The following is a 27,097-nucleotide window of genomic DNA, read 5'->3' as shown; positions in this document are numbered from 1 at the left end:
TATTAATATATATTAAATATAGTAATATAGTTTAATAGAGCACTACGAATCTTCTTACTATATAGCTACTATACTTTCTATAGTTCTCCTTCGTAGTTAACTTCGTTCATAAATAATTGAGTTCCTCTCGGTTATACGCTTTATGTATAGCTCGTATACTATACTCTTAGTTTCGTCTTAGCTACTTTATCCTACTACTATATTACTAAGTAAACCTTATAGGGTTTACTAGTAATACCTCACGTATAAAGCGACTCGTAACACTAGCGTATAGTATATCTAGTAGACGGTGTAGAGAATAACCCCGAACTCTAAGAGTAGCTATAGCTATTAAACTAGCGGTATCGGGGCGGGCTACGACGTACTTTCACCGATATCTAGTATATTATCGTCTACTACTAACCTACGTCTTAGATCTAGAAAGTTAAAATTAAGCTTAGATAGCCCCTTAGGTATCCTAAATAAGTTATAACCCTTAAAACGATAGATAATTAATAGTATAGGGTAATATAGCGAAATTCTTCACTCTTATAACTAGACGCGAAAGTAATAGGGGATAACTAAGAGTTTTTATTAGTGGATGTATCACCCGTAGATAGATAACCTAACCCCTTATACTAAGACCTATTTTATATATAGATGGGTCACCCAGCTAGACTAGAATAGAGTTAGGGCTAGAAGAAGGATAGAGTTAGGCCTAACCTAAACTAGTCTACTTAGTATTCTAATATGTATACTATGCCGTAGTAGAGAGCTTACCCTAATAACTTTACTATTCTACTACGCGATATACTATTACTATATATTATATACTAATTGATCAGCCGCGATAAGATAAGCCCGTTAGTACTGGTTTTACTTTAATTATCGGGATAGTGGGAGTAGTAAGTTAAAAGAATATAGCGACGGAATATAGCGATACCTTAGTATAACCGCGCCGCCGGATTAACTAGCCTCGCTTAGCCTCGCGAGGAATCCTATGACGTTCTAGGGTCCTCTCGGATAGATGTGATCCCCCGGGATCATGTGGGTTTATGTAAACCGGGCCCCTAGACCTTGGAAGCGGTAATAGAGCACGTAAGGAACCACTAACTACCGAGAATGCTCCTCTCCAGGACAGCTGCACATAAATACGGTCATCTCTGTTCTTAGGCGTACTCGGCCAAGTATAAATTTCATAATTTCTTCTTCGCGCTCACCACGTCGGGCAATACAGTCACGGTTTGGCTTCCAAGTTTGCGGGTTGTCCATTCTAAATCGGCAAGATTGAGAGGCTGAGGCGACGCAGCATGTCGAATAACGATGATATTTTACTCACCTTCGATAGCCGGGTCGCTATAGTCACCCTCAACCGGCCCAGAAAACTCAATGCTTTGACAGCATCCCTCTACTACGCCTTGGGAGAAGTACTTCGACAGATCGATACAAGAGACGACATACTCATCACGGTCATTACAGGCACCGGCCGCTTTTTCTCAGCGTGAGTATGCGCACTTTTAACTGCCTTGGGTCAACCCTAATGTTGTATTTAGTGGCGCGGACGTAAGTGCAGGCACTTTGGACGACGACGACGCCAGCGGCAGCAATGCTCGACTCGCCGCTCTGCGGTCGTTTGCCGCCGTGACACTCGACGTTACGCGGGCATTTTATCAGCATCGAAAAATCCTGGTTGCCGCCCTCAATGGACCGGCAGTGGGTCTCTCTGCGGCACTGGTGGCTCTGGCCGACTTCATCTACGCTGCTCCCCACACCTACCTGCTCGCCCCCTTCTCTTCCATTGGCTCCCTCGCCGAAGGGGCTTCTTCCCGGACATTTATACAGCGACTCGGGGCCAGCAAGGCCAATGAAGCACTTATCATGGGCAAACGGATCACGTCCGGTGAGCTCCAAGCAGCTGGGTTTGTGAACATGGTCATGTCACCGGCATCCGGCAAGCAGGACGACAGCGCAGGCTTCCTGAAAGAGGTTCTTAACGAGGTTAACGATCGTCTGGGTATCCATCTCAATGCCAGCAGTATGTTAGCAATAAAGGAGCTGATCCGTCAACCCGAGCGAGAAGTATTGGATCAACAAAACCTTCGGGAGGTGGTCGCAGGAACCGAACGTTTCGCGTCAGGGGTTGTGCAAGCCAGGTTCAAGGCTCTCGCTGGTGGTGCAAGACATAAACTATGACCACGCCAACCCAGCCTCGTCATAGATTTAATCCCGAGCCCCGTCGAATTTGTACTTGTTGAACGTCGAAAGGCGGGCACATGCCGACCGAATCGTCTCAAAAATGAACCATGTGAAACTGTTGCTCGTTCTGCCATGGGTTGGTTACTAGATAGTGACTATGTTAGCCGACCGATGCCGAACCCGCAACCGTAACCGCAACCGAGCCGATGGGCCGTCAGTCACGAGCCATGAGAAGCAGAGGGTCATTGTGGATCTCATTTTTACCTGGAGAATGCGGGGTCTCGGCCCCTTCCCTAAGCCGATCAAGCTTGAAGTGCAGCCTGACCTGAAAAGTGAGGTGCCGAAGAAGGAAGGGCACATAACATCGATAGAAGCTGATCGGAACCGGCAAAGTTGAAATAACTGAGTCAATCAATGCCGGTCAAGTGGCAATGTAAGAGAGGGGTGTGTCGCTGAAAGATGCGAGCTTCCTCCATGCTCGAATTCATTTCGAGAGACTACCTCGAATGCGTGCTTTTACCTTCGACAAGATGACTAAGATACAGACGTTCAGTGCCTTGGCTTATGCCTGGGCGAAACAAGTTCTGGCGTTGCCAACAAATAACACCACTCCCGTGATGCCATGTGAGCATCTGACATTGCCGCCCCCGTCGGGACTTGAAGTTTCCAGTGTGCAAGCCGTAGCCGCACGCAACTACACCAGCCCCCTTGGTCCTGGCGTGTCGCTCGACTTCTGTAATGTCACTGTGAGCTACAACCACCCAGACGAATGTGATACCACATGGGTCAACATCTGGCTGCCGCTGAACAATTGGAACGGACGTTTCCAGGCCACCGGTGGTGGGGGACTGGCAGCTGGGTTCGGGGCTTACTATCTTCTCGGCGCGGCCCCTTTTGGATACGCCACTGGGACGACGGATGGAGGCCTCACTTTGAACAATTCGATCGACCCTCAAACTGGCCAGTGGGCGTTGACCGAGGACGGCTCTCTCAATGAAAGCCTCGTCAAAAATTTTGCACACAGGGCCATCCACGACATGACTGTGATTGGCAAGTCTCTGACACAAACGTTCTATGGGAAGGCTCCGGCCTACTCGTACTACACTGGCTGCTCCACCGGTGGACGCCAGGGCTACTTCGCCGCCCAGGTGTACCCCGAAGATTTCGACGGGATTATGGCGAATTCTCCGGCGCTGAACTCCCCCGAGATCTCCCCCAGCGATTTTTGGCCCTCGGTGGTGATGCAGAACTTGGAAGCTCCACCACAATGCGTCTTCGATGCCTACTATAACGCCACCCTCGAATACTGCGACCCCCTTGATGGTGCCAGAGACGGATTGATCTCGAATCTGGGAGTCTGCGATTTCGATCCGCAAAGCCTGGTCGGCCAGCGAGTCCAATGCGGCGGCCAGAACGTGACCATATCGGCCACCTTTGCCAACGTTGTGTCTCGCATCTGGGCTGGCAGCACTTCAATCAACGGAGAATCTTTGTTTCCTGGAAATCCTCGAGGCGCCGTCTTCAGCGGCCTGGCAAATACCACCACCGCCGCCAATGGTGTCACAGTGCCGGTTCCCTTCTCCTCCGCGGAAGCATGGATCAAGTACCTTGTGGTTCACGATCCCAACTATCCCACCAGGAATATGACGTTTGGCGACTTCGACGACGTCTTTGGACAGTCCGTGGTCGAATTCTCCCGCATTTTGGGCACCATGTCGCCCGACCTGTCACGGTTCAAGGCTGGCGGCGGCAAATTACTCACGTGGCACGGGTTGGCAGACCCATTGATCACGCCCTACAGCACCATGTTGTACCGTTCATCGCTTTCGCGTGAAATGGCTCTCAATCAAACCCAGCTGAATGATTTCTATCGAGTCTTCTTCGCTCCCGGTGTGGCGCACTGTGCTGGAGGCATCGGGCCGGTGCCGACGGATCCTCTCGCTGCACTGGTGAGCTGGGTTGAATCTCATGAGGCTCCAGAAAACTTGCCTGCAGCTCTTGCTGTCTCTCCATCGAGGAACGTGACGCGGAACTTGTGTCCGTACCCTCAACTAATTACCTACGATGGTAAGGGAAATGTTGATGATGCGAGCAGTTTCTCTTGCGCCTAACGGCGGTTTGGTCAGGTGGGTTGCCCAACAGAAAGGAAAACCGAAAAAGGGGGCTGTACTCATTTCGAAGTCCCTGCAATCTCGAGTGTTCTGTCGCGTCTTCTTTTGTACATATCACTAATCACTGGATATACATCCGCTGAGCTGCGAGATAGTGTCGCCAGTAATACAACGTCATGTTATATACCAAGTCTGAATGATGGAAGAGGCTCGAGCAAGCTGGCTCTAAACCCCACAGTCAATCAACAACAACCTCGCTCAAATTTCCAAGTTTTCTTTTTAGGTTGTGTGACTTCGGAGCTTGGCTTCTTTTCCGGCCAATTTGATCCTGCTGGGAACCGGCTGCAAGACATATTGTTAGTGTCTCTGTAGCATGTCATAAGATTCCACGAAACTGGTATGAGCGACCTTTGGTAGGATCTGAGATGAGACAATACTCAGTTACTCAGTCTCGGGAACTGATTGTGACGCGAAATTTCGCGAGTGAGTGAGAGCAGAGAATCAATGTCCTGCAGATTGAGAGTACAGAAAGCGAGATCGAGCGCCGGCGCTACGAGCATCCACAGATGACACAAACGTCTGAATGAACGAGCCATATAACGAAACCTTGGAAGAATAACAGCTTTGGTAGACTATTCTCTTAAAGGATTGTAGAACTATCAGAATCTCGTGCAGTATCGCTCAAGTTTCTCAACAACTTTGCTTGCATTGTCCTGAAGAATGACGCGGCCCTACGTTGTCACCGAGGCGCCGCCGTGCATCACAGAAGGACTGTCACCACGAGCAGTGGTCGAGTAATTCTCCTGGATGCTGTTCACAACCGCCTGGCTGACCCCTAGATGGTCCTTTGGCAACCAAATGACTGGTTCGATGCTTTGAATGGAGCCATACTTCTTGAAAAGCTGACGCTGTGGCCGAAATTTCTCTTTCACTGTCGAACCACGACGATTACTCCGAATAGATTGTGTGATTGGTTGGTATGATCGTCTTAGCGCAGCGACATATCGCACTGTACAGAACAGTGTGAGCCCAATCACTGCAATTTGACCTAGATCATGAGCCAGCCGCGCAGACTGGATCTTAAGGATGAAAAGTCCGAGGATGCACGCTTCTGAGACGAGTAAGCCCCAAACAAAATCGAACATTACCTCGAAGTACAGTGCACCATCACTGTCTACGGGAATGTGAGCAGTGTAAAGAAGGACATATCGAAAGCTAAAAAGCAAAAGGCCGAAGCCCAAGACTGAGGTTGCCAGTATCAAAGGGGCCAAGAACGCATATATCAGCCCTATCTATATGTTAGTGAAATCATCTGCACGGTATGAATTTGTGCAGACCGATGTTGGCTATCACCGCCAACTGCGCATAGAGCTCTCCCCACGAAAGAGAGTCGTGCAAGCGATATAGTTGGTCGATTTGGTCTCTCGGGGCGCAGGAATCCTTTCTCCAGACGTAAAGTTGGAGCACTGCACGGAAACGCATCAACTTCGCCGTGCTAAGCGTAATTGCTGCAATAATGTTGTAAGAGATGAAGTAGGTGCTCGCAAGAGGCAAGTTCCTAGCGAGAATTCGTGGGAGTGTTGTGATCCCGTCGTCAGCAACTGCCACCAGCGCCGGGATAAGACCGGAGGACAAAGAGGTGGTTAAGAATAACTGGGCAAAAAGGAACCAGAAGTAAAATTTTTGCGTGGATGCCTGTATTTCCGTCACGGTAACATATCTTTTCCCAGACACTAGAAGCCGGAGGATCCAGAGAAATGCGGACATCAAGAAGGACGTCACCAACTGTGGCATGACGCCTCGGAGGATGCCAACGAGCCAAGGAGGCAGCGAAAATCTATCTTCTCCCTGCCACAAAGAAACGGCAGAGCTCACTTAAGACAAGACGCCACTGGCTCCGACCGGGATAGTCCACAGGACAACCAGAATGGTGGCCAAGATGTTAATAGTCTCGCGCCTCGTCTGATCCGTCAAGCTTGCCCCTCGAAGGTTGGATGGTATCACATGAGCCGTCGTGACCCCAAGATATCGCATTCTCAAAGCTGATATTGTAGTGGAAGGGTGGTGATAGGCTAAGGCACGGGCAAAATGATCTTGGTCTAAAGCTACGAGGGCAGCGGTTGACTGTTCGTTTTTGATCCGAGCCAATTTCTGCCGAAATCGAGCGTTCAGCCAGATTAGACTCAGGTAAAGCGAACTGACTGGTTGCAAGTCATAGGGTAGCCACGATGGTAAGTTCCATCTGACGTATTTTCCGACCTTACCCTTACAAAGGGTGAGCTTGTTATGACTTTGGGATAAAGCTGCCGCCAATTGCAGTGCAAATGCCTCCTCAGTCTCACTTCGGTGCAGCCGGACCATTTCAGACATGAAGTTTGTCTCCCGTCGTTCGATCGTTCGAAGAAGAGTTTGCCGTTTTATCGACAGCTTCTCCGCTGAGGCACAGTCGGGAACAAATCCGATGAAGGTGATGTGTGCTCCCCATTCACGGTAGCAGGTACGAATTGCGGCCTCGTCTTGCAAATTGGTAGGCAGTTGCGTTATCAGAACCCAAAACGCGTTTGACTGTACTCCAGTTGACCCATCCTGAATGGGCGGATCTCGCAATAGCCGGGCTGCCTTTTCAAGCTCCCAAGATACCATGAGGAGAAGATAAGTTGCAAAAAAAGGCACAGCCAAGGCATAGAACCAATAGAGCCCGACGGGTCCCGTCGATGAGAACGCGGACCAACTCATCCTTGTCACGAAATCAGCAGCACCTGCGGATCGACTAGAGAAGTAATTCCATACGCCGATCGTCGGTATGAACACCACCGCTAATGAAGCAAATAAGTGAAACAAAAATCGGAGGTAGTGAACGACGAAGAGAGTCTCGGCTCCACAATCGTGCCAGATCACCTCATCTGAGGTTGAAAGGATTCGACAGATGAGTTCTAGTGGGTTGCATAGTAAAGGTGTCGCCTGGAGATTGAGGTGCGAGTAAAATCGCGGTTGTCTAACACGGAATGTATGCGAGTTCGACTGGAGCATTCCGAGCAAGGAAACAAACGAACAATAAAAGTCGAAAACCCTAGAACCTGGCTAATATTAAAAAGAGTACTCCAGCGGCTACAAATACTGCGGTCGAAGTCCAAAGAGAAGAGAGAAACGTGGCGGTGGAGTAATGTTGCGCTTTTTAGGCACGATCATTGATTGGCAAAGAACGTGAAGCAGACATCGGTGGAGGGTTTCCGGCATAGGGTTGAGCGTGCCAGGGACCATTAAAGATACCGCACTACGGCACTGCCCGTGAGCATACATAGGTCAGAAAGGTATCCTCGTGAAATATAGGGTATTTGATTTTTGCATGACTGGGCTGGGAGTTTCATCTGGGTTTGATCAGGGTTCCATAAGGATGGGCGTTATAGGATTCATTTGCCACTTTAGGCATGTGAGGTGTGTAACCTATAACCACTCACTTGTGTGGTTAAGTTACTATTAAAGGGGCTCGCGTTAGGCTAAATCCAGGGTGCGAAGTAATTAGGACGACCTAGTTCTATATTGATCCTTTCAAATGGCGACGTTTCACTACCAACTCGACAAAATCGTTATCGATTTAAGCCATTAACTGGTTTACACTCTTAATGAGAAGCAAGTAAGTATAGAAGAGAGTTCAGTTCCTCCAAATTCAGAACTCGACTGTCCAAAAGGACAAGGATGTTCTATCCAAAAAACTTGACGCCGCACTCCACAGTCACTACCTGCAAAACAATCAGATGAAGTCTCTAAGGGCGGAGAACCGAGAGATGAGACAGAAAATAAAGGCCCTTACCTCCGCGACCACTTTGTTTAAAGAAAGGCTTAATCCGGATTGTGAGGCTTCGGAGTTTACAGATGAGGCGCTCCGGTGGCTTCGTGGATACGTAGAAGATACAGAGAAGGATCGTGTTAGGAAATCAGAAGGGAAATTAGAAGCTTATTCCTTAAGCGTTCTACTGATCCTTCTAGAGAACCTCACTTATAGGAGATATTAGTAGTTCCGGAGTATAGTTAAAACCCCGGCAATCCTAAAACGCTACTAATTTATTTTACTAGCGTACGATGTACAGCTACTGTACCGAGGTAATTAGTATCAGCCGTAGATTTTACAAAGGTCGAGCTAAAGTACGGATAGCTATTTTCGTGCTAAGGTAATCAAGTATTTTAGGGCATTATAGGATGGTGGAATTCCAGATAATAACCCGACCGAGAAAGCCTTATGAGAACTCGGTTATATCTGGCCTAAGTACGTTTAGCCACACTTTATTCTCTCTATCGGCACTAGATACTATAGCCCCTTAGATCATAACTTAGGACTATACCGTAGAATATTAAACTAGGACGAGGCTCTTAGCTAGAGGTATTAACTCGTACTGAACTGGGGCGAGGCTCTTAGCTAGAGGTATCAACTCGTACGGCGGTGGGCATAGTGGTAGGGGTAACGACTATCGCACAGTAGCAATAAGATAGCATTGAAGGTCCTGATCAATTGGATTCCATAACTAGATAGATACCTTGATTGCTCTCTACCGTGTCTCTCGGTGTGTGTCCTTCTTAAGGGAAAAGAAAAGGAAAACTCAGACCTAATGCCCGTGTCCCCACCAACTAATGATCAAGAGTGCCTGCCTGTGCATTGTACAGGCCAATTCCACCAATCACGTTCCGGCTTGCCTTTCTCCCCCATTACAGTACGGCGGTAGGTATACTAGTAGGGGTAACGACTATCGCTTCTTAATAATAATAATAATATCGAAGGTCCTAATTAGATAGGTTCCATAACTAGATAGATAACTTAATTACTCTCTACTCGTATATCTATTAGTATATATATTCCTTAAGGAAAAGAAAAGGAAAACTTAGACCTAAGGCCTATATCCCCACTAACTAATGATTAAGAGTGCCTACCTATATATTATATAGGCTAATTCCACTAATTACGTTCTAGCTTGCCTTTCTCCCCCATTATAATATGACTTAATAGGTTTATCCCCCGGATTCTACGGGCATTTTTATCCTCGCCATCTTTAGACGCCGATAACAACTAGGCGGCTCTTTTAAATCGTCTCTACGACGATGTAAGAGATCGATTCTGCCGTCTTACCCTTGAATTCGCCGACGAGTTACCGGAGTTAGATAATATATCCTAGATCCCTCGACTAATACAAATAGCTACTTACAGCCGTCTTAACTTAGATGAAGAGAAGCGGAAATTATAGGCTTCCCGGTTCTTCTTCGAGCTACACTTAAGCCCCGAACGCGTATACGACTACTATGTCTATCGGGGGACTGTACTATGCCGATTTTAGGACTCTCGTTCTCTTCTAAACGCTATCCATCGATATTACGCGTCTTCTTGAATTATACTAGAGAATAAGGTTCTCATTCGAATGGCTGATGATAGTTATGTTTACAGAAGATGTAGGTATTTCAGAAGGGAAGTAGTGTTCGAAGTCCCGTAGCTAAGCCTAACCCTAGCCATAACTTTAGAGCTTAGTCACGATAAGCGTAATTTTCTAGCTAGTTTCCCCAAACCTATGAGATGGTTTATTGAGAGACAGTTAAAAAACGATCACTGGATGCAATGGCTAAACACTTCGTGTTACCAGAGCCGACTAAAACAACAACTATTTGGTCCGCCGCGGAAGGATACTAAGCGGTGTAAAACCGGATAATCCCGTAGCCGAAAAGGGCCGAGAAAGAAATATTGTATATGGAAAGATGGGCCCAAAGTAGAAGCTTAATCGTACCGCTGTAAGCTGTGCCGTTTAGTCAGAGGTGGTCGCTCGACAGGTTGACGTTCTGTACTGGCGATGGTCCGCTTCGCCTACGAAAGATATGGAAGCCGCATTTTGCCCTGCTTTGTGGAACGACGGCATGCATGAGCAGCACAGCATCAAAAGTTCCACATTACGGCTTTATCTACTAACCTGAGATCATTAGGGCATCAAAAGGTCGAGTCAAGCATAGGCAGGGCACGATTTTAAGGTCTGATTCATGAGCTACAGATCTCAGTCCAAGCAATACTTGCATATGCTCACATTTTAAGAACTGACTTTTCGTCCACTGGCGGACCCTGCTCGCAGTATTGCTGACCCTGGAGGCTTGCAACTAAATTCCCAGCAATCACACGTGTTGCCCTCACAAAGCGACCGCGACCCTGTTGGTCTGATATTTCTTGATGTTGGGTATGAAGAAGCAAGTAATGATGGCCAACACACCGAACGGAATGCTAGTGACCCAAACCCACTTCAAGGACTCGGCATAAGCCCATCTCTCGCCCAACGTAGCGCCCGCCAATGCCTGTGGTGTATATCCAACCGCTTGGGTAATATTGGCCGGAGCAGCCAGAAACATTGTCACAAACTCGGTGGCATCTGCTGCCGGCAAACCTGCTTTGATGGCATACTTGGCAATTTGTTTAGGTAGCTGCGTGTTGAGCTTGTTCACGAAGATGTTGTAGTAGATGGTGAAGCCGATGGAACCGCCCACGGTACGGATCGACAGGGACAAGGCGGCGGTGGTTGCGAGAAGAGAGTCCGGGACGACGATCAGAGCCACGGTGGCAGCGGGGACGAGGATGCCGCCGACGCCGAAGCTGGCGATCGTGCCGAGGGCGACTGCTAGTTTGGGGGTTTCTGGCGTGGTAGCGACCAGACCGCCGATGAAAGCAGCTGGAGAGGAACTCAGACATTCTTGTTCTGCAAGCAGGGGCAGGGGGCAAGCTTACTCATGATAATGGAAGAGATCAGCAGGATGTATTTCGCTTCCAGTCTCGTCGACAGTAGGGCGTTCCAGAAAACTGCACCTGCGGTGGTTGAAATGCCATAGCCTAAACCCTTCAGGCCAACTTGAACCGGATCCGGACTCCAAAGAGTCGAAAATGAGATCGGGAAGAAGTTGATCAGAGAATAGAAATCGAAGCCGGCAACAAAGGCAACAAGGAAAGTAAGGGCCACCACCCGTTGTCCCTGATAGAGTTCGCGTGGGATCATGGGATGCGGTGCATACTTCCATTCCCAGATAACCCAGGCAATGATGAGCAAGATTCCGATGATCAGCTGTGCCAGGACGTAGCCGCTTGCCCATGGATGAGTATATCCGCCAGATTGGAGGGCGACGAGGCTATATACCAATCAACCGCATGGCTTATGAAAGTAGCAGGGCGCCACTTACAACAGAGTGATGCCCACAACGGACAGAATGGCTCCGAGATAGTCGATGCGTTTGAGGATCTGTTGTTTGGACATCCCCTCCAGGCGAGGATGTGCTTTTGGGAAGTATGTCGTCAACAGGCCCAAGAAAACGACGCCGTTCCAGATCCTGCGTTGAAGTTAGTCTCATCTCGCATGCAATTGACAATGAGACTTACAGAGCTATCCATTGCGTCCACCTCCAGGTCCTGTACGTGGAGAGTAACTGGCTGAGACCCGTCAGGAGGCAAACAAAAACAAACAAGGGTATTGTGGCGCCTTACCTATACATAACGTAGGGCGTGAATGGCAGGATTGACGCAGTCATGAGCGCCAATGCAAATCCACGCCGACGTACAGGGACGATATCCGACAAACTGCTGGGCATCAGCGTTCCGAATAATGACTGACAGATTCTTGCCCTCATACCCTGCTAGAGCGGTCAATTCGCAGACGCCCGCGCCTGCGCCAGAGAGGGCCATCCCTGTTACAGCTTGTCCAAAGGAGTTGGCGCTGCCGATCAAAGCAATTCCCAGCATAATCACGATAGAGCCCGCCAGAGTGATATTGCGCCGGCCCAGCAGGTCTTGTAAGTAACCCACAAACGGTGATACTGCAGTAATAGCTAGCGTGTTCGAGACGGGAAGCCAGCTTCCCACTTTCTCGGCCCCAAGGTCGGCTTCTATGAAGGACAAACATCCTCCCACGAAGTAGAGCATGACCTGGGACCCTACAAGGGAGTCAGCAAAAGGGACAACTGCCGAATGACGGAAGAGCTGACCGGCATAGAGCATGCCCAAGGAAATTGCGGCCACGGAGTGACGAAGAGTCCAAGCGACGTTGCCATCGGAGTCATCTCCCTTGTAAGCATATTCGTTGTGTATATGGACGTCGTCCGCAGCGTCTTTCTTCTCGTGGACTCCAAGATGATCTGCGCTGGATTGCTTGGAGTCGACAGGATCCTGTGCGACCGTAGTCTTGGTCTCTTGTAGCGCCATGGCTTTTGTTTGGTAGAAAAGGGTGTTTGACAGTCAGAGGAGAAGACGGCGGTGTCCCAGAATTGATGTAAGACTTGATTACGGGGAAATAAAGAATCTGGGGAATGGTGTATATTGGGGCTGAGCGGCCAGGAGTCGGTTCCCACGGGAGTGAGTCGGAACCCGGCCGGTACATTTCGGTTGTTTCCGGTAGAATCTCAGATGCTGACACGATGCACTCCTTGATCCGGGAGGCTTTGGGGGTTCTAGAACAAGCGTTGAATTAGCGTCCGAGGTGAATGGTGTTGCTGGGCCAAGTGCCATACCTTCCTGAGCCCACGGGAAGACGAAGCCTTGCCGCGGCTTCGACATTGTGTCGTGTTCTGGATTCGGGAGGATAACACGTTTGCTTGTGCGATCCCTCCGTACGCTGCGTCGGTCTCAGTCGGTCTCAGTCGGCCCTTGGAGCAGCAATTTTACCTTCCGACTGCTCTCACATCCAAGCGACCGCAGGGACCGTCACATCAAAGAGAAACGAGCTTCGCGCAGCATAACGGTTTCCTAGTAGCCTTCCCATCACGCCCCAGACATCCAAAGGGCTGTCAAAAAGAGAAACCATGCCATACAAATCGAGATGGTCCATCTCACTGCCACAATGCTCTTTCCCGACCTTCCTGTTCGGCTCCCCATGCAAAGATCTCAGCGACAAGAAAGCCTACGTTGACGCGACACGCCCGGAAGAGCTCTTTCTCACTCGCCAAACGTTCCGGCTCTGGTCACAGCGCATCGCTTTGGGCCTACTCAAAAGCCCCAGTTTTGAACCTGGAGACCGAGTCTTGGTGTTCTCTGGGAATACTCTTGCTACGCCCGTTGCGTTTATGGGCATTGTTATGGCCGGAGGAGTCTTCACAGGGGCAAATCCGACTTTTACTGCCCGAGAGTTGGCGCATCAGCTGCGAGATTCGCAAGCCACTTATCTTCTTTGCTCGGATGTCTCTATAGACACGGGAATTCGAGCCGCAGAACAGGCTGGCCTGGACAAGAGTCGAGTCTACGTGTACGACGAGAAAGTTTTCTTGAGTGACAAGGCTAGTCAGGCAGGCCTGAAAGGGTGCAGGTATTGGTCTGATCTGATTGCGCCGGCAGAAGAAGCTGAGGGGTTTCAGTGGGAAGAGCTTGAGGTAAAGCCCACATGCTTTCAGAGCGCTGTGCTATTTCTAACTGGAAACAGGGCGACAAATGCCACAAGACCATCGCCCTCAACTATTCCTCAGGCACAACCGGGGTGCCCAAAGGTGTCGAAGTCACGCACTACAATTACATTGCCAACACACTACAGTATAACCACCTTCCCACTCTCGCTCCGAACTATGATGAACTCAACAGACGCTCCAAATGGCTCTGCTTCTTGCCTCTCTATCACGCCATGGCTCAAACGATATATATCGCAGGTGCTCTCCTCCGCCAGATTCCCGTCTACATCATGCCCAAATTCGACTTTGTCGAAATGTTGGCAAACGTGGAAAGATTCCGCATCACTGATCTCACCATCGTGCCTCCGATTGCCGTGGCCCTGACCAAGCATCCCGCAGCCAGGAAATACGACCTGAGCAGTATCGAGACGATGAACTGTGGCTCCGCCCCGCTCGGAAGCGATGTCTGCCGAGCGATCGAGGATCTCTGCGGCCGCAGATTTAACATGAAGCAAGGCTGGGGCATGACTGAGGTGACCTGTTCCCTCCTCGGATGGGATCCAAACAAGACTTCCACGTCCTTTGGCGTCGGAGAACCAAACGCGAACTGCGAGGCCAAGATCGTGAAGATCCTCACCGGCTCTTCCGGCCACGAATCCTTTTCCGAGGTGACCGAGCGGGGTCCCGCCCACACAGGCGAGTTGTGGTGTCGTGGTCCCAATGTCATGAAAGGCTACTGGCGCAATCCCTCTGCCACGCGGAATGCTTTCTCGCCGGACTCTGAGGGCTGGCTGAGGACTGGCGATATCGCCTATGTCGATGAGGACGGATGCTTCTACATTGTGGACCGCATGAAAGAGCTGATCAAGGTCAAGGCAAACCAGGTCCCTCCTGCCGAGCTGGAGGCTCTGATCCTAGAGCACCCCGCGGTTGCTGATGTGGCAGTCATCGGGATCCCAACCGCTGACGGCGACGAAAGGCCCAGGGCATTCGTGTTGCGGCAACCGCGTACCAAGGTCACCGAGCAGGAGATTATCGACTACGTCAAAGAGCGTGCAGTAACTTACAAGTGGCTGACGGCGGGGGTGGAATGGGTCGATGAAATACCCAAAAACCCATCCGGCAAGATCTTGAGGAGGCAGCTTCGTGACAGGTCCAAAGTCCAGCACGTCCAAGCCCGATTATAGATAGAGGTTTTCAAAACCAGGACATAGGCTGGTCCAAGTGACAAACTACGTACATTACGTTGTCGTTCCAAGGTTGAACATAGCTATACAGCATACATACATCCTCTTCACCAACGACAATGATACACCTGCACAGCCCTCTGTTATGCTGCTGTGTCCGTACGTCACAGCCTCCCATAGCCATCTTGACGGTCGGCGTATGACAATGGTAGTCTTGCAGAGTCTCACAGATAACATAGTCGCGCACGCACTGCTGACCGACTGTTCCCTGGGACATTTGCCTATCTACATGTGGGTCTCTAAACACCAGACACGCTCAATCATAGCGCTCATTCACCCTTCAGTTGAATATGCTTTTTTGGGGATGACACTGACCCATGCCCCATGCCGACTAATGTTACAATCCTGAACTAATAACTGGGCACCCAAATTTCCGGCGGCTCATCCATATATGGTAGAGCTGGAGATCAAGTGCTGTCATGAAGGTCGATGAACTCGTCGAAGTCTACCTCACTTGTGAACGAGTTGGGTTGCCCCGTTACCATGGCATCATCCACGTAGGCATCTTCTGTTTGTATTAATTCGAGCGCACCAGTGATGAACGTCGTGTCTAGCAGACCGTCGAAGGTGTCTCCCAAGTCAGGCAGCTCACAGCTCTCATTCGACTGACAGCTACACATACTCTGAGTGCTGCTTCCCGCAGGAGAAGAGACCGGCAGCGCAGGCAATTCGTGCTCTTCGGGGTATTTGCCTTGTGATAACGCGATCTGGATAACGACAATCGCCCTCAGGAAAACCTGGGGCGAGCCGACGAGGCTTTCTACGCCATCGCTGTTGTTCGATGGAGGACACTTTTCGGGCAATATAACGTCCCGAGAGGAAGGAGGCGGCATTCTGCGCGCATCCAAGCAGGTGACGATCCGACGAATGTAGTCGAGGACTTGGTCGACTCCTTCATATTTTTCTTTGAGTGCATTCAGAGCAGCGAGATAGACTTCTAGGCGCCTGCGAGCGGTGGCTGATTGTTCCCACTGACGCAGCTTGATATTCAAGATATGTCGGAGAACAGGTATGGCGATATGGGCAACACTGTAGTGACTCATTAGCCGATGTGAGTCTTTCTTTTTTGCATACCGCATGACTGACATGGAAATGGGCATGAATGACAGCATGTCCTGATCGGCGATTCGCTGCAGACTCGTATCAATGCCGTGGATGGCAGTTTCGACTTCTCTCCAGCCCGCTGAAGCCTCCACATGTAAAGGACATCCTTTCGTGATTGCAGCATAACTTGCGTGATTCCAGAGTGCTATCTTGGTCGAACTGTGTTTTGACATTAGACACACCCGAGAAACGAAAAGATGCAGCTTACTGATAGTAGATGGAGATGACATTGTTTTGCAGGGTGAGAAATTTATCTGCGAGGCTATTGACGCGGTATCTTGCCAAATTTTCGGCAAACCAGTGATCGAGGTCTTCTGCACAATCCTGCACCCTCTCAGTAATCGTCGTCAGCTCCTCGGAGCCTGGGCTCGATGGATCCAATGACAAGATGCAAAGAACCTGACTCGATAAGTTGGCCAGTTTGCAAAGTGCAGAGAATGAAGTCGACAAAGCCAGCTTGGTGGGGAAGTCATAGACAATCGACTGAGCCGTTTCAGCACGAAGGATCCTGGCTCCGTCTCCAGCAAGAATTTCCTTCTCTGCTCCGATCTGCAATGGCCTTCGTAGTGCTAGCGCCAGAATCCGGTCTCGGACCAGGCAACAACACCAGAGCCGCTGTAGTACGCTCCGACGCTGGACAGAAGCTTCCCCGAGGAGGTGTTGTCGATGTGCGTTGATTGTTCTAGCTAGACTTATGGCGCTGCTCAGCCATTGAGTGTTCGCCTGAGAATCCGAAGCTGAGACGTAGTATGTAAGAAGCAAAGCGCCTTGTGCGCTACACAGGTTACTTCTGTATGAGTCGACGTGGAAGAGAGCCTAGAGAGATACCCTTGAGTCAAATAGACACAGCTGTGGGTCGGGTGTCACGTACCTTGGCTCGACGGTAGAAAGCGGCACGAGCTGTGCGAAAGTTGGGGAAGCCGAGTCGTTCAAGTATGGAGAATGGAACAAACTGTAACATGAGCCTGAGTCGGCCGCTTGGAGCTGATACGCACTCACACTGCAAGCTGCAAATAACATCGCTTGGAAGACAAATATGGAGATTGTCCTTGTCGGCGCTGACGACGTCTCGGTGTAGGCTCTCCAAAATTCACCTTCGTCTAAAATGGGCAGCTGAGGATGAATGTAACGAAAATACGCCTTGACAAACTCGTCCACTGAAGCTCTTGCAGGTACTCGGTAGCATCCCAGTTTCTCCAGGTATTGTAAATCTTGTAACAAGAGCTGGTGGACTGCGTCTGCGGAAAGGAACGGATAATAAGAGTACATGACATCCGTTCCGCAGAGTGTCAGGTCTGCACACCGCCCAGGCGCTGTGCACTCAGTCTTTGCAGTGTCGTATAAAGGTCTAGGACTGGGGAAAGAGAAGGTAGATGCAGGCCTCGATCGCGAAGTTTGTAGTGCTCCTCGTGTCTCGCAGTCTAAACTGTGGCGACTCGATCCTGAGGCTCTTGTCTGGTTTGGCCTGGACACCTTTCGCGGCTCAACGCACGCAAAGGTCATGGCGCAAGTGGAAGGGTCCGTTCTCGGTTGACAAGGGTCTCTTTAACATGTAACCCAGGTCAGTTATGGTGTTGAAGACTGCACAAAGGAGGCCCCTTTGTCCGCCAGCCCACACTCACATCGTTTTTGATCTCGACCGCATGATACAGCTGATGTAGTCCAGCCTACAATTAGTGCAAGGGACACCTTTCTGCGTAGCGTCACATCGAACTTTTCGTGCCCGACAGGTCAAACAAGCTGTGCGAGCACGACCCAATCGATACTTGGGATTCTCATGTGTCGCCTGCATATCGGAAGGATCCAGCGTGCCTTCGTTGGGACAAGCATGCTCTGAGCTATCGTTTGATATGCTATGCCACTGTTTGAAAATGAGCGGCAAGCGAGCGAAGACGCAGATAGAGGCTCATATTGATCTGGGCTGGAGGAAACACTTTTATTGAAGCAATCGTAATCGGGGAAGACGCGCTCGCGAAGGGCCACATACTCTGTTGGCAGTCCAGGCCATAGCTCATCTCTGGAGGAGAGGTGACACGAATCGTGCATCGGCCTCTCGATCCTAGTCAATGCTTCTCGGTGCTATCTAGATACTCCAGGCCGCGGCAATATTCGGTATATTTCGGTTGCGGGGCCCAAGCGAGTCCCAACTCGCCTCCTCCACTTCCCCAGACTTAGCGTTCTAGTTTACGTTCCACAATCCAGTTGGCATGCTTTGCGATTGAAGCGGCCGAAAGCCGGGGGTAGCACAAGCCATGTCTCGGTCGCTTGTTCTGTGGAATATTTAGCTTGCTCTTGAAGACCGCCCTCACAGCACGTTGAGGCCTGCGTTAGTATCATTACATCCGAAATCATTCTCGGCAGCGTTCCCAGCTTGGAGTAACGCAGGGGTGCAGCACTTCTGAAGGTGCCGGCGTCAATTATCCCGTGAATACCGTGCACAGCGTCCTCGGTATACACCCGTAATAATACAAAATTATCACATGACCACATCTCCTCCCACAGTGCACGTAGAAGTACATTTTAATGATTATATGCAACAGCATCATGCAGCCGCAGTAATCCGTGCACTCAGTGCCAATGCTCTTCGCTCTGTCGTTTGCAACACCACAATCACGTTGGCGACGGTGAGATGCCATGGCCTTTGGAGCCATGTCATTCACAGCAAAGTTCCCCTTGGTCATTTGACTATGGTACGGTACGTTCACTAGTGCAAATAAATGTGGTTGATCCGGACCAGACTGAGTGTGAGTGTGCTGTTGAGTTTCATGATGCACTGATCGTTATATGGGCGTGCACGGAGTGATTGACGCCGTCAAGAATCCCTTGCAGCGCTTAGTCAGCGTTTTAGCCCCCGCCGAGTATCTATCTCATCACGTGCTAGCCAAATCACTAACCAGCCGCTGTCTCTCCAAAAAGCTTCTCCAGGCCCTGCAAACTCCAGATTCTGACTGCCAACCTCACGCACCGCACTTAAATTATCGAATCTCGTCTCTTTTTGCTGCCCTGCTATGCATCAAGTTGCGCACATCACCTCTTCCCCGCGCTCCCACAGATAGAGTAGCGTCCTTTATTGAATTGCTGGGAACTTCTCGGCGCTAGGTCACATTGTCATTGCGCTGATGGCGTCCACTCATGACGCGTGCCCTGGCGATGCTGGCCAGAGTGCTTCGTATCTCGTCTCTCACGCTCAGAGACGGAAGCGGGGATCCAGAGCCTGTCTCTACTGCCGCACTCGCAAGGTCCGCTGCGATGTCACGCAAAATGGAGTGCCTTGTACCAACTGCAGGGCCGATGCACAGCCATGCATGATTCCAAAGAGGTCAAGAAAACAGTGAGCTATTGCCGCTCCTCCGCCGCTCTAACGTGTTGATTCGCTTCCAGTCGACTCTCTCATACCTCGTTGCTGCCCACGACGCAGTTCGGTGGCCAAGCTTTGCACGATACCGACTTTTCGCAGGTGGAAAGCACGCACGAGGGAGAAGGATACGTAGCTGGTGAGCTGCAACAACCTAGCCGCACGTCGATGGCTCCGATGCTCGAGAGAAGCTTACCATACCATGGCATAGAGGGCGAGAGATGGCAGCTGTCGCAGGAGCATCGATTACCAGACGCACTTTCATCAACGACCGACATGCCAGCCGCAAGTGATTTCCCTCTTACGGCCGCCAGTGGACAATCTGACAATTCTCAACTTGGAAACTTTGGGGTCAGATACATGGTAACCTCCAATCCGACACGTCCTGCACAGCCACCCGGACATACCGCCGATGCAGTTCACAGTTTCGCGCAACTGAATTCAGCAGAGCAGGTGCATGCAACCGATTATCCCTTCTTGGACACTGACTTCAAGTCACGCATCCCACCGGAAGATTTAGACTATCTTGATTGCATCGGTTGTCTTAAGTTGCCTCAACGAACGTACCTAGACGATCTTCTCCGAGCCTATTTTCTTTACACTCATCCGCATTTACCTCTAATTAATGAGGGGGATTTCTGGGACACGTATCTTCATGACCGTACGGATACTCAGAGCCCTTCTCGCATGTCTTTACTTGTCTTCCAAGCAATGCTATTGGTTGCCTGCAGCGTGAGTCTACACCTCATCCTGCTTACTGCGCTTTTCGGATTTGTTCTTTTCAGATAGGGCTGTATTCGCCAGCGCCATGACGAATGTACGCGCTGACTTGGACTCAGTTCGTGTCTTCTTCCACGATCCAGGCTCTAGGATTCTCCAGTGTCCGTGCGGCGCGAGCGAGCTACTACCGCCGGGTCAAGGTGAGCCTGGTTACTACTTCCAGTTGTTCAGAAGCCTAATGTGTATTTAGGCGCTGTATGATTTCGATATCGAGAGAAGTAGTCTGGCAAGGGCTCAAGGAGCGTTGCTGATGACGTTCCATGTTCCACTCAATCAGCCACAGATCAACACCTACTGGCTAAGCGTGGCCATTCATCTGGCCAAAGTCGCGGGCGCAGACCATTTCTCGACGTATGCAGGTAGAGACCCCGCAAGACACAATCAGCTGAAGCGAGTCTGGTGGTGTTGCATCATTCGCGATAGAACGATGGCTTTGGGGCTCAGAAGGCCTATCAATATTCTTTCGGCATCCTTTGAAGAAATCTGGCCTCTGCTCACGGACCACGACTTGAAGAGTGAAATTGGCCGATCGTGCGTGCGCGGTACTTCGGCGAAGCTGAGACTGCTGCACAGCCTGTCTGCACTATGCAAGCTTTGTGTGGTCCTTTGCCCTATTCTACAGTTGTTATACCCGAGTGACGGCGTTCGTTGCGATAAAGATCGTCTCGAGCTCCTCAAGGGCATTTACATATACACTGAGGAGTTGAACGAGTGGCATGATGGGGTCGCGAGCAGTATGCGAGTCCATGACCCGCGCGACAAAAGCTTCAACGTGGTCATCCTGTTCACCAATCTTCTCACCATCTATTTCCAGTAAGGCACAGTGCTTCGCATGGTCTGACCGCAGCGTACTGATTTCGCCCCAGGTCTGCAAAGGCAGCACTGTGCAATTATAGAATTATGCTCACGGTCAATGAGCCTGCAGAATACAACTTTGAACGACTACAGATCAAGAATGAGCTTCAGGTTGCCCTCCGTGGCATCGCGCAAAGCTTACGAGCCATAATTGACGCCGATATGATCACATTTTCTCCGATTAGCATGTAAGTTCTTCATGGTGCTATCCCGAGTGGACTTGTGCGAATTGCTGCTAACTCGTGCCTCAGGGTGGCTTTCCTTGCGCTGCCGTCAATCTGCTACAACCTGGATCTGAGCAACAATGCAACCACGCAGAAAGCCGCCAGCACTTCTGGGGCCAATATATACCAAGATTTCCTCCGCGTTCTCCAGCTGAGATACGAAGGTACCGACAGGGCTCTGGGCAATATGTCAAAGTTGGTGAATCATATGAACCTGGAAGATGCTACCTCACCTATGACAGTGAAATCGACATCAGAAAACCACCTGGCGGAGCGGTCAGAGTTGGATCGATCTATGGAGATGGCAGATCCTGCCAAACGTGGGGCAGGAATCGAGATTGTCATTTCTGATCCGCAAAAGTACCTTCATATGAGCAACACGTTGGATTTCTTCCTTTCCCGGGGCCGCTTTCCCTCGAACCACGATAATTCATCAAATCTTGTGGTGTCGCCAGCCGACTCTGACGCTTCGCCCATCCCAGATCGGATGAACGACTCAGCGGCTGGTGATTCGAGCGACGCTACGCTCAGGTCCCTGCAGACGACTAGCATGGCAGACTGTGTCTTAGCGACTTCATCATCAGGATTGAATGAGTCGGTGGCATCGCGAGGTGCCGGCAGCGGTAATGTCGAACTCTCTGTCATGCTCACCGACGAACCTTTTGCATCGGACGCCATCCACCCGTACGACTTCTCCTTCGAAGACTTCATGACGGACGGACCAAACTCGGGTATCGAGCGACTGCAGAACATGCTTTATGCGTACCCGGACTGGTCATGAAGCACTTGAGCCCCGACTCTTCTGGCATAGATAATACCTCAGTTTTTCAACGACAGAGAAGGAGCTTGAGTATAGATAGCAGCTGGAACGGCTGAAACGTCCTGCCTTGCCAAAACGTTGGCCCAATGCAAATGAGTTTGGAAAAGACCGCAGACAAAAATTGGTTTGACGTGGTTTCGAAACCTGCGCACACTGAAGGGCCGTCGAAAACCTGGATGGACAAACTCCAATGGACAGTCAAGCCAGGAGGAGCGTGGGTGAGTCGATCACCACCAAAAATAACTATAATAGTCATCATTCCAAGTACTCTCGAAAAACTCGGGCAAAATCATCATCTCGCATGTTAACAAGTCTGATCTCGACTTTGCCAATTCGTTGCGCTGGAATCGGTAGACAGTGCCACGGCCGAAGACGTTGCTGATCTCGTTGGCCGCCTTCAAGGTCTTCTCCTTCGATCTGGAAGAGGAAACCATTCCATTTGGGGCCCGGGCATTGCTGGGGGAAGATGTGGAACAGAAAGTGGAAGAACGAGCTCCAGGTCATGCATTAGTCAATGCCCGTTACAATACATGTCGGCGCTAGCTGATCAATCCTGCAGCGGCGGATAACGGAAGATGGTCTTGCTTGTGATCCATAAAATCCAGTGGATGCTTAAGTCATGAAGCTAGATGGAAGTATCATCTAGGTAAGCACTGAACCAGATCTAATGTGGGCTTTGAGAGATGTAGGTGGAAATTCTGAGGTTGTCACCGCATCTGAGATGCGCCTGTACAAGTATCCCATCATAAATCTTCTCCGGCCACATCAATCGATCTGGCATTATTTTAGAAGGACTACCGGTTAGTCATGGGAACGTTTGTGCTGATGGAGGTTATGTAAAAGGTGAGGGCCTTACACTTCCGCTCAACTTGACTCACCACCTAAGGCTGTGTATCAATTCTCTTGGATATCCTAGCTTGGAAACAGCCTAGCCGCACACGCGACATCAGCACAACCTGTAGTTTAGAACGGGCGTTACCAGGCTCGGCCAAAAGTGATCCTTTAGCCAATAAAGCCATGGTAGAGGGACCGTATCAGATTCGTCCAGGTCACACAGGAGCTGATTACTGCCCCAGTTTCATCGAAGATTTTGTAGATCCAAAGATGGTAAACTAATTCTAGTCACTTCGAGCAAACTAGTAGTGATGCATTCAGGTTTTCAGAGCCGAAACAGGCTAGTTAGTAACCACGCTGACGGTCTTTACATTCCCTTAGTGAGCTAGTCAGTTATATTCTCCATCCTTCTTCTACCCCTTAAGGTTAACGATTTCCGTTAGATATTTTTATTTTATTATAGCTATTTGTATAGTATTTCTCTTCCTCTATCTAATATAGATCTCTTTATCTCTATAGTTAGTTACATTATTAAGATATCGAAGTCTAGAAATACCCTATCTTAAGAAATTAAAGAGTATATTATTAAATATTATCTATATTAAATACTAAAGTAGTTTAGTCTAGATAGTATAATAATTTAGCTATTAGTCCGCTTCTAGTATAATAGTTTAGTTATTAATTCGCTTATAGCGTAATAATTTATCTATTAGTTTATTTATAATATAACCTTCTTTAGATATACTCTAAGTAACTTCTTATTTTATTTACTATATATTTTACTATACTTAACCTATATTTAAATAGTAGACTTAATATATTATATAGTATTGTAATGGGGGAGAAAGGCAAGCTGGAACGTGATTGGTGGAATTGGCCTGTATATTGTACAGGTAGGCACTCTTGATCATTAGTTAGTAGGGACACGGGCATTCGGTCCGAGTTTTCCTTTTCTTTTTCCTTAAGTAGACACACAGATAGACGGATAGACACACGGGTAGAGAGCGATTAAGTTATCTATCTAGTTATGGAACCTATCTGATCAGGACCTTCTATATTGTTATTATTGTTATTAAGCGATAGTCGTTACCCCTACCACTATGCCCACCGCCGTACGAGTTGATACCTCTGGCTAAGAGCCTCGCCCCAGTTCACTATTATTAACTTTAACTATAAAATAGATCTATTTTTTACTCTAATCTTTCTAATAAAATTAGTCTGTATCTGTCGGCGCCCGAGGCTGAGTCTTAGGCGAGGGACCGAGAGGTCTGGATTTCTCAACCTAAGGTCTAACTGAATTTGAATGTCTCGAGTAATTTACTAAGAGATACTATAGGTCGAAATCAGACATGCTAAGGATGATCGATGCCCTTCTTATCGCTTATCACGTCCAATCAGCATATAGTAGAAAGCGATAGTTGTGCCCCGTTTCCTCGCTTCTTCAAAAAAAGGCCTGTAGATCCCCCAGTCACGAGCTATATCATGTGAAACTAGCGAACATGCAGTATAACATGAGTACGGAACACGCTTTTCTCGACCCACTTTATATGCTCCTGAGCGTCGAGGTGGGAAAATGGATATGACCCGTTGGGTGGTCGTAGGAAGGATAGTAGTCCACCGGGCAAGAACGGAGTACAGTCGATAAGTAACGTACCTCACCCGTACAGCATAAGTGGAAGGTGAGTGATCCTCGTGCTGAGGACAAGGAAACGCAGCCGGGCGAAGCTTTTGCATTTCCTTTTGCGGACCGGCTAGGGGCTGAGAGTACATATAGCTGAATGAAAGAGCGTGAGGCGGAGTCTTGGCTCTTTAAGGTCCTCATTTACACTTCCGCTTGTCGAATGTAAAGTAGAAATTGCCACCCGGATCTACTGTAGCTAAGTACGCGTAGACCGTGTATATATATAGGCAGTTGAATGAGTAGCGAGGGCCAATGCTGTAGACAATCATTGATACTTAAGTAACTTCTTTCAGTCCTGTTGTTGGCAATCCTTAGTCAGCCTGCTCCCCTCAAGTCTCCTCCACCATGTCCTCTACAAAAGGGGAGAATTACGGTCAAGCTAAAGAAACAGCTTCTGTGAGCCCGCACCCAGTGGCAGCACCAGACAAACTCCCCGGAAAGGCAGACACGACAGAATCGGCAATAGGGCACAAGTCCATTGGGGTTCTCAGAATCGAGGCGATATACAACAGCCTTACCACGACCAGCCTCACGGCCCTTCTAGTCTGCATATTCCTTGTAGGCTATGCCTACGGGTTGGACGCGACGGTCAGAAATGTCTACACCACGTATGCCACCGCAAGCTACCAGAAGCATTCCTTACTGGCGACTGTTAATGTTCTACGCACCGTCTTCGCTGCCGGTGCTCAATTTACTTCGGCTCGACTGGCAGACGGCTTTGGCCGTGTCGAGGTCATTGGACTGGCCATCGTCTTCTACATGGTCGGCAGCATCGTCGAGGCAACGTCGACAGGTGTGGACAGCTACGCAGCCGGAGCGGTCATCTGGCAAGTCGGCATGACAAGCCTGCAGACCATAGTGACGGTCTTGGTCGGAGATCTCACATCGACCCGGCTTCGCCTGTTTGCTGTGTACATTCCCAACCTTCACTTTGCAATCACCACTTGGGTCTCGGGCAACATCACATCGGCCGTCCTCAAAGATACTACATGGCAGTGGGGTATCGGTATGTGGTGCATCATCATCACTATCTGCGTGGCACCACTGGTCGGTACCCTACTCTTCCTAGACCGGCGGGCACAACGTATCTCTTCTCAGCGATCCACCGCGAAGCGTCTCTCCCTTGTAGAGACATTCTGGCGACTCGACACCATCGGACTTTTGCTTCTTATCGCCATCATCGCTCTGATACTTACTCCGTTCACCATCGCTGGCGGCATCAAGACAACCTGGAAGACGGCGCACGTGATTGCGCCGCTGGTTGTCGGGTTTGTCTGCATTCCACTGTTTGTATTTTGGGAGCGTCGAGCACCTCAACCACTCGTGCGGCTCCAGGATCTGAAAGACCTAGGGGTCTGGAGTCCAATTGCACTGTCCATCACTACCAACTTTGCCTACGCATTGCAGGGAAACTACCTATACACACTTCTGGTGATTGCATTCAGCTTTTCGGTCAAAGCGGCCACTCGAATCACAAGTCTCTACCTCTTCACGTCCTTTGTGGTCGGGCCGTTTTGTGGCCTGTTTGTCTACTGGTCCCGACACATGAAGTATCTCGTGGTGGCAGGAACGGTACTGTACATGGTTGCGTTCGGGCTGCTGATCAAATACCGCGGCGACTCATCGTCGTCCTCCCGGTCGGGTGTCATCGGCGCGGAAGTCCTCCTGGGTATTGGAGGTGGCATGTTTCCATACGCCGCACTGTCTTCCCTTCAGGTCGCGCTGAGGCATGAACAAATGGCGATAATGACCGGTGTCTTCCTTGCATCTCACAGTATTGGCCACGCGCTCGGTGCTAGTGTGTCAGGAGCCATTTGGTCGCAGGTCCTGCCTTCGACCTTGGAGGAGAAATTGTCGTTTCAGTCGAATACCACACTCCCCCGATTGATCTACGCTAATCCGTTTGCCGTCGCGGCCCATTATCCCGTTGGGACACCCATCAGGGAGGCTATCAATAACAGTTATCGCCATGTTCAGCTGCTGCTGTGCGTCACGGGCTTGTGCCTCTGCATTCCGTTGGTCGGATTTGCCTTGTGCTTCAGAAATCCAGAACTCACCGCGGCACAGACTCTAGCGAAGGAGGACGATGTGGATGACTCCAACCCGACTCATAGCCTAGTTGAAAGACCGTTAAAGATCTAAACCGGTTCTTCGTTGCGTGAGAAAGCTAGGGTCTGGACTCAGAGTTCTTTATAGGCAGTAAAAGTCAGAAGTGAGGAGAACGTAGGTAGATAATCTCCAGGTATGAAGTACCGAGGCCTACGGGTAACTACTATAATGGGGGAGAAAGGCAAGCTGGAACGTGATTAGTGGAATTTGCCTGTATAATGTACAGGTAGGCACTCTTAATCATTAGTTAGCGAGAATATAGGCATTAGGTCTAAGTTTTCCTTTTCTTTTCCTTAAGGAATATAATATACCGATAGATGTACGAGTAGAGAGTAATTAAGTTATCTATCTAGTTATAGAACCTATCTAATTAGGACCTTCTATATTATTATTATTATTATTATTATTGAGCCGATAGCCGTTA

The 27,097-nt window shown here is 49.6% G+C and overlaps 8 protein-coding genes across 8 annotated transcripts; 5 read left to right on the top strand and 3 right to left on the bottom strand.

Moving 5' to 3' along the window:
* Positions 1–1,289: 1,289 nt before the first annotated feature.
* Positions 1,290–2,172, top strand: AYO20_11596 (hypothetical protein; the record flags this gene model as incomplete). The annotated part of the gene is made up of 2 exons (XM_022649842.1): positions 1,290–1,480; positions 1,533–2,172. 2 exons carry the CDS (start codon positions 1,290–1,292, stop codon positions 2,170–2,172), a joined length of 831 nt encoding a protein of 276 aa, XP_022494190.1.
* Positions 2,173–2,705: 533 nt separating this feature from the next.
* On the top strand, positions 2,706–4,286 carry AYO20_11595 (hypothetical protein; the record flags this gene model as incomplete). The annotated part of the gene is made up of 1 exon (XM_022649841.1): positions 2,706–4,286. The coding sequence occupies one exon, from the start codon at positions 2,706–2,708 to the stop codon at positions 4,284–4,286; it is 1,581 nt and encodes a 526-aa protein (XP_022494189.1).
* Positions 4,287–6,161: 1,875 nt separating this feature from the next.
* On the bottom strand, positions 6,162–6,929 carry AYO20_11594 (phosphatidylinositol glycan, class S; the record flags this gene model as incomplete). The annotated part of the gene is made up of 1 exon (XM_022649840.1): positions 6,162–6,929. The coding sequence occupies one exon, from the start codon at positions 6,927–6,929 to the stop codon at positions 6,162–6,164; it is 768 nt and encodes a 255-aa protein (XP_022494188.1).
* A 3,513-nt stretch (positions 6,930–10,442) lies between these two features.
* On the bottom strand, positions 10,443–12,492 carry AYO20_11593 (hypothetical protein; the record flags this gene model as incomplete). The annotated part of the gene is made up of 7 exons (XM_022649839.1): positions 10,443–10,975; positions 11,032–11,426; positions 11,478–11,624; positions 11,674–11,724; positions 11,779–11,871; positions 11,924–12,224; positions 12,276–12,492. 7 exons carry the CDS (start codon positions 12,490–12,492, stop codon positions 10,443–10,445), a joined length of 1,737 nt encoding a protein of 578 aa, XP_022494187.1.
* A 596-nt stretch (positions 12,493–13,088) lies between these two features.
* On the top strand, positions 13,089–14,851 carry AYO20_11592 (hypothetical protein; the record flags this gene model as incomplete). The annotated part of the gene is made up of 2 exons (XM_022649838.1): positions 13,089–13,652; positions 13,703–14,851. 2 exons carry the CDS (start codon positions 13,089–13,091, stop codon positions 14,849–14,851), a joined length of 1,713 nt encoding a protein of 570 aa, XP_022494186.1.
* Positions 14,852–15,318: 467 nt separating this feature from the next.
* AYO20_11591 (hypothetical protein) lies at positions 15,319–16,976 on the bottom strand (the record flags this gene model as incomplete). The annotated part of the gene is made up of 4 exons (XM_022649837.1): positions 15,319–15,940; positions 15,998–16,174; positions 16,224–16,831; positions 16,887–16,976. 4 exons carry the CDS (start codon positions 16,974–16,976, stop codon positions 15,319–15,321), a joined length of 1,497 nt encoding a protein of 498 aa, XP_022494185.1.
* A 2,340-nt stretch (positions 16,977–19,316) lies between these two features.
* Positions 19,317–22,010, top strand: AYO20_11590 (hypothetical protein; the record flags this gene model as incomplete). Its single annotated transcript, XM_022649836.1, has 6 exons — positions 19,317–19,346; positions 19,434–20,102; positions 20,210–20,290; positions 20,341–20,963; positions 21,017–21,193; positions 21,257–22,010. 6 exons carry the CDS (start codon positions 19,317–19,319, stop codon positions 22,008–22,010), a joined length of 2,334 nt encoding a protein of 777 aa, XP_022494184.1.
* A 2,899-nt stretch (positions 22,011–24,909) lies between these two features.
* On the top strand, positions 24,910–26,706 carry AYO20_11589 (hypothetical protein; the record flags this gene model as incomplete). The annotated part of the gene is made up of 1 exon (XM_022649835.1): positions 24,910–26,706. The coding sequence occupies one exon, from the start codon at positions 24,910–24,912 to the stop codon at positions 26,704–26,706; it is 1,797 nt and encodes a 598-aa protein (XP_022494183.1).
* Between the last annotated feature and the right edge of the window lie 391 nt (positions 26,707–27,097).

This window comes from Fonsecaea nubica (assembly GCF_001646965.1).
Source record: "Fonsecaea nubica strain CBS 269.64 chromosome Unknown Scaff169, whole genome shotgun sequence".
Taxonomy (NCBI): Eukaryota; Fungi; Ascomycota; class Eurotiomycetes; order Chaetothyriales; family Herpotrichiellaceae; genus Fonsecaea; species Fonsecaea nubica.
Note: the sequence above shows the minus strand (reverse complement) of the source record. Positions and strands in the feature narration are given on the sequence as shown.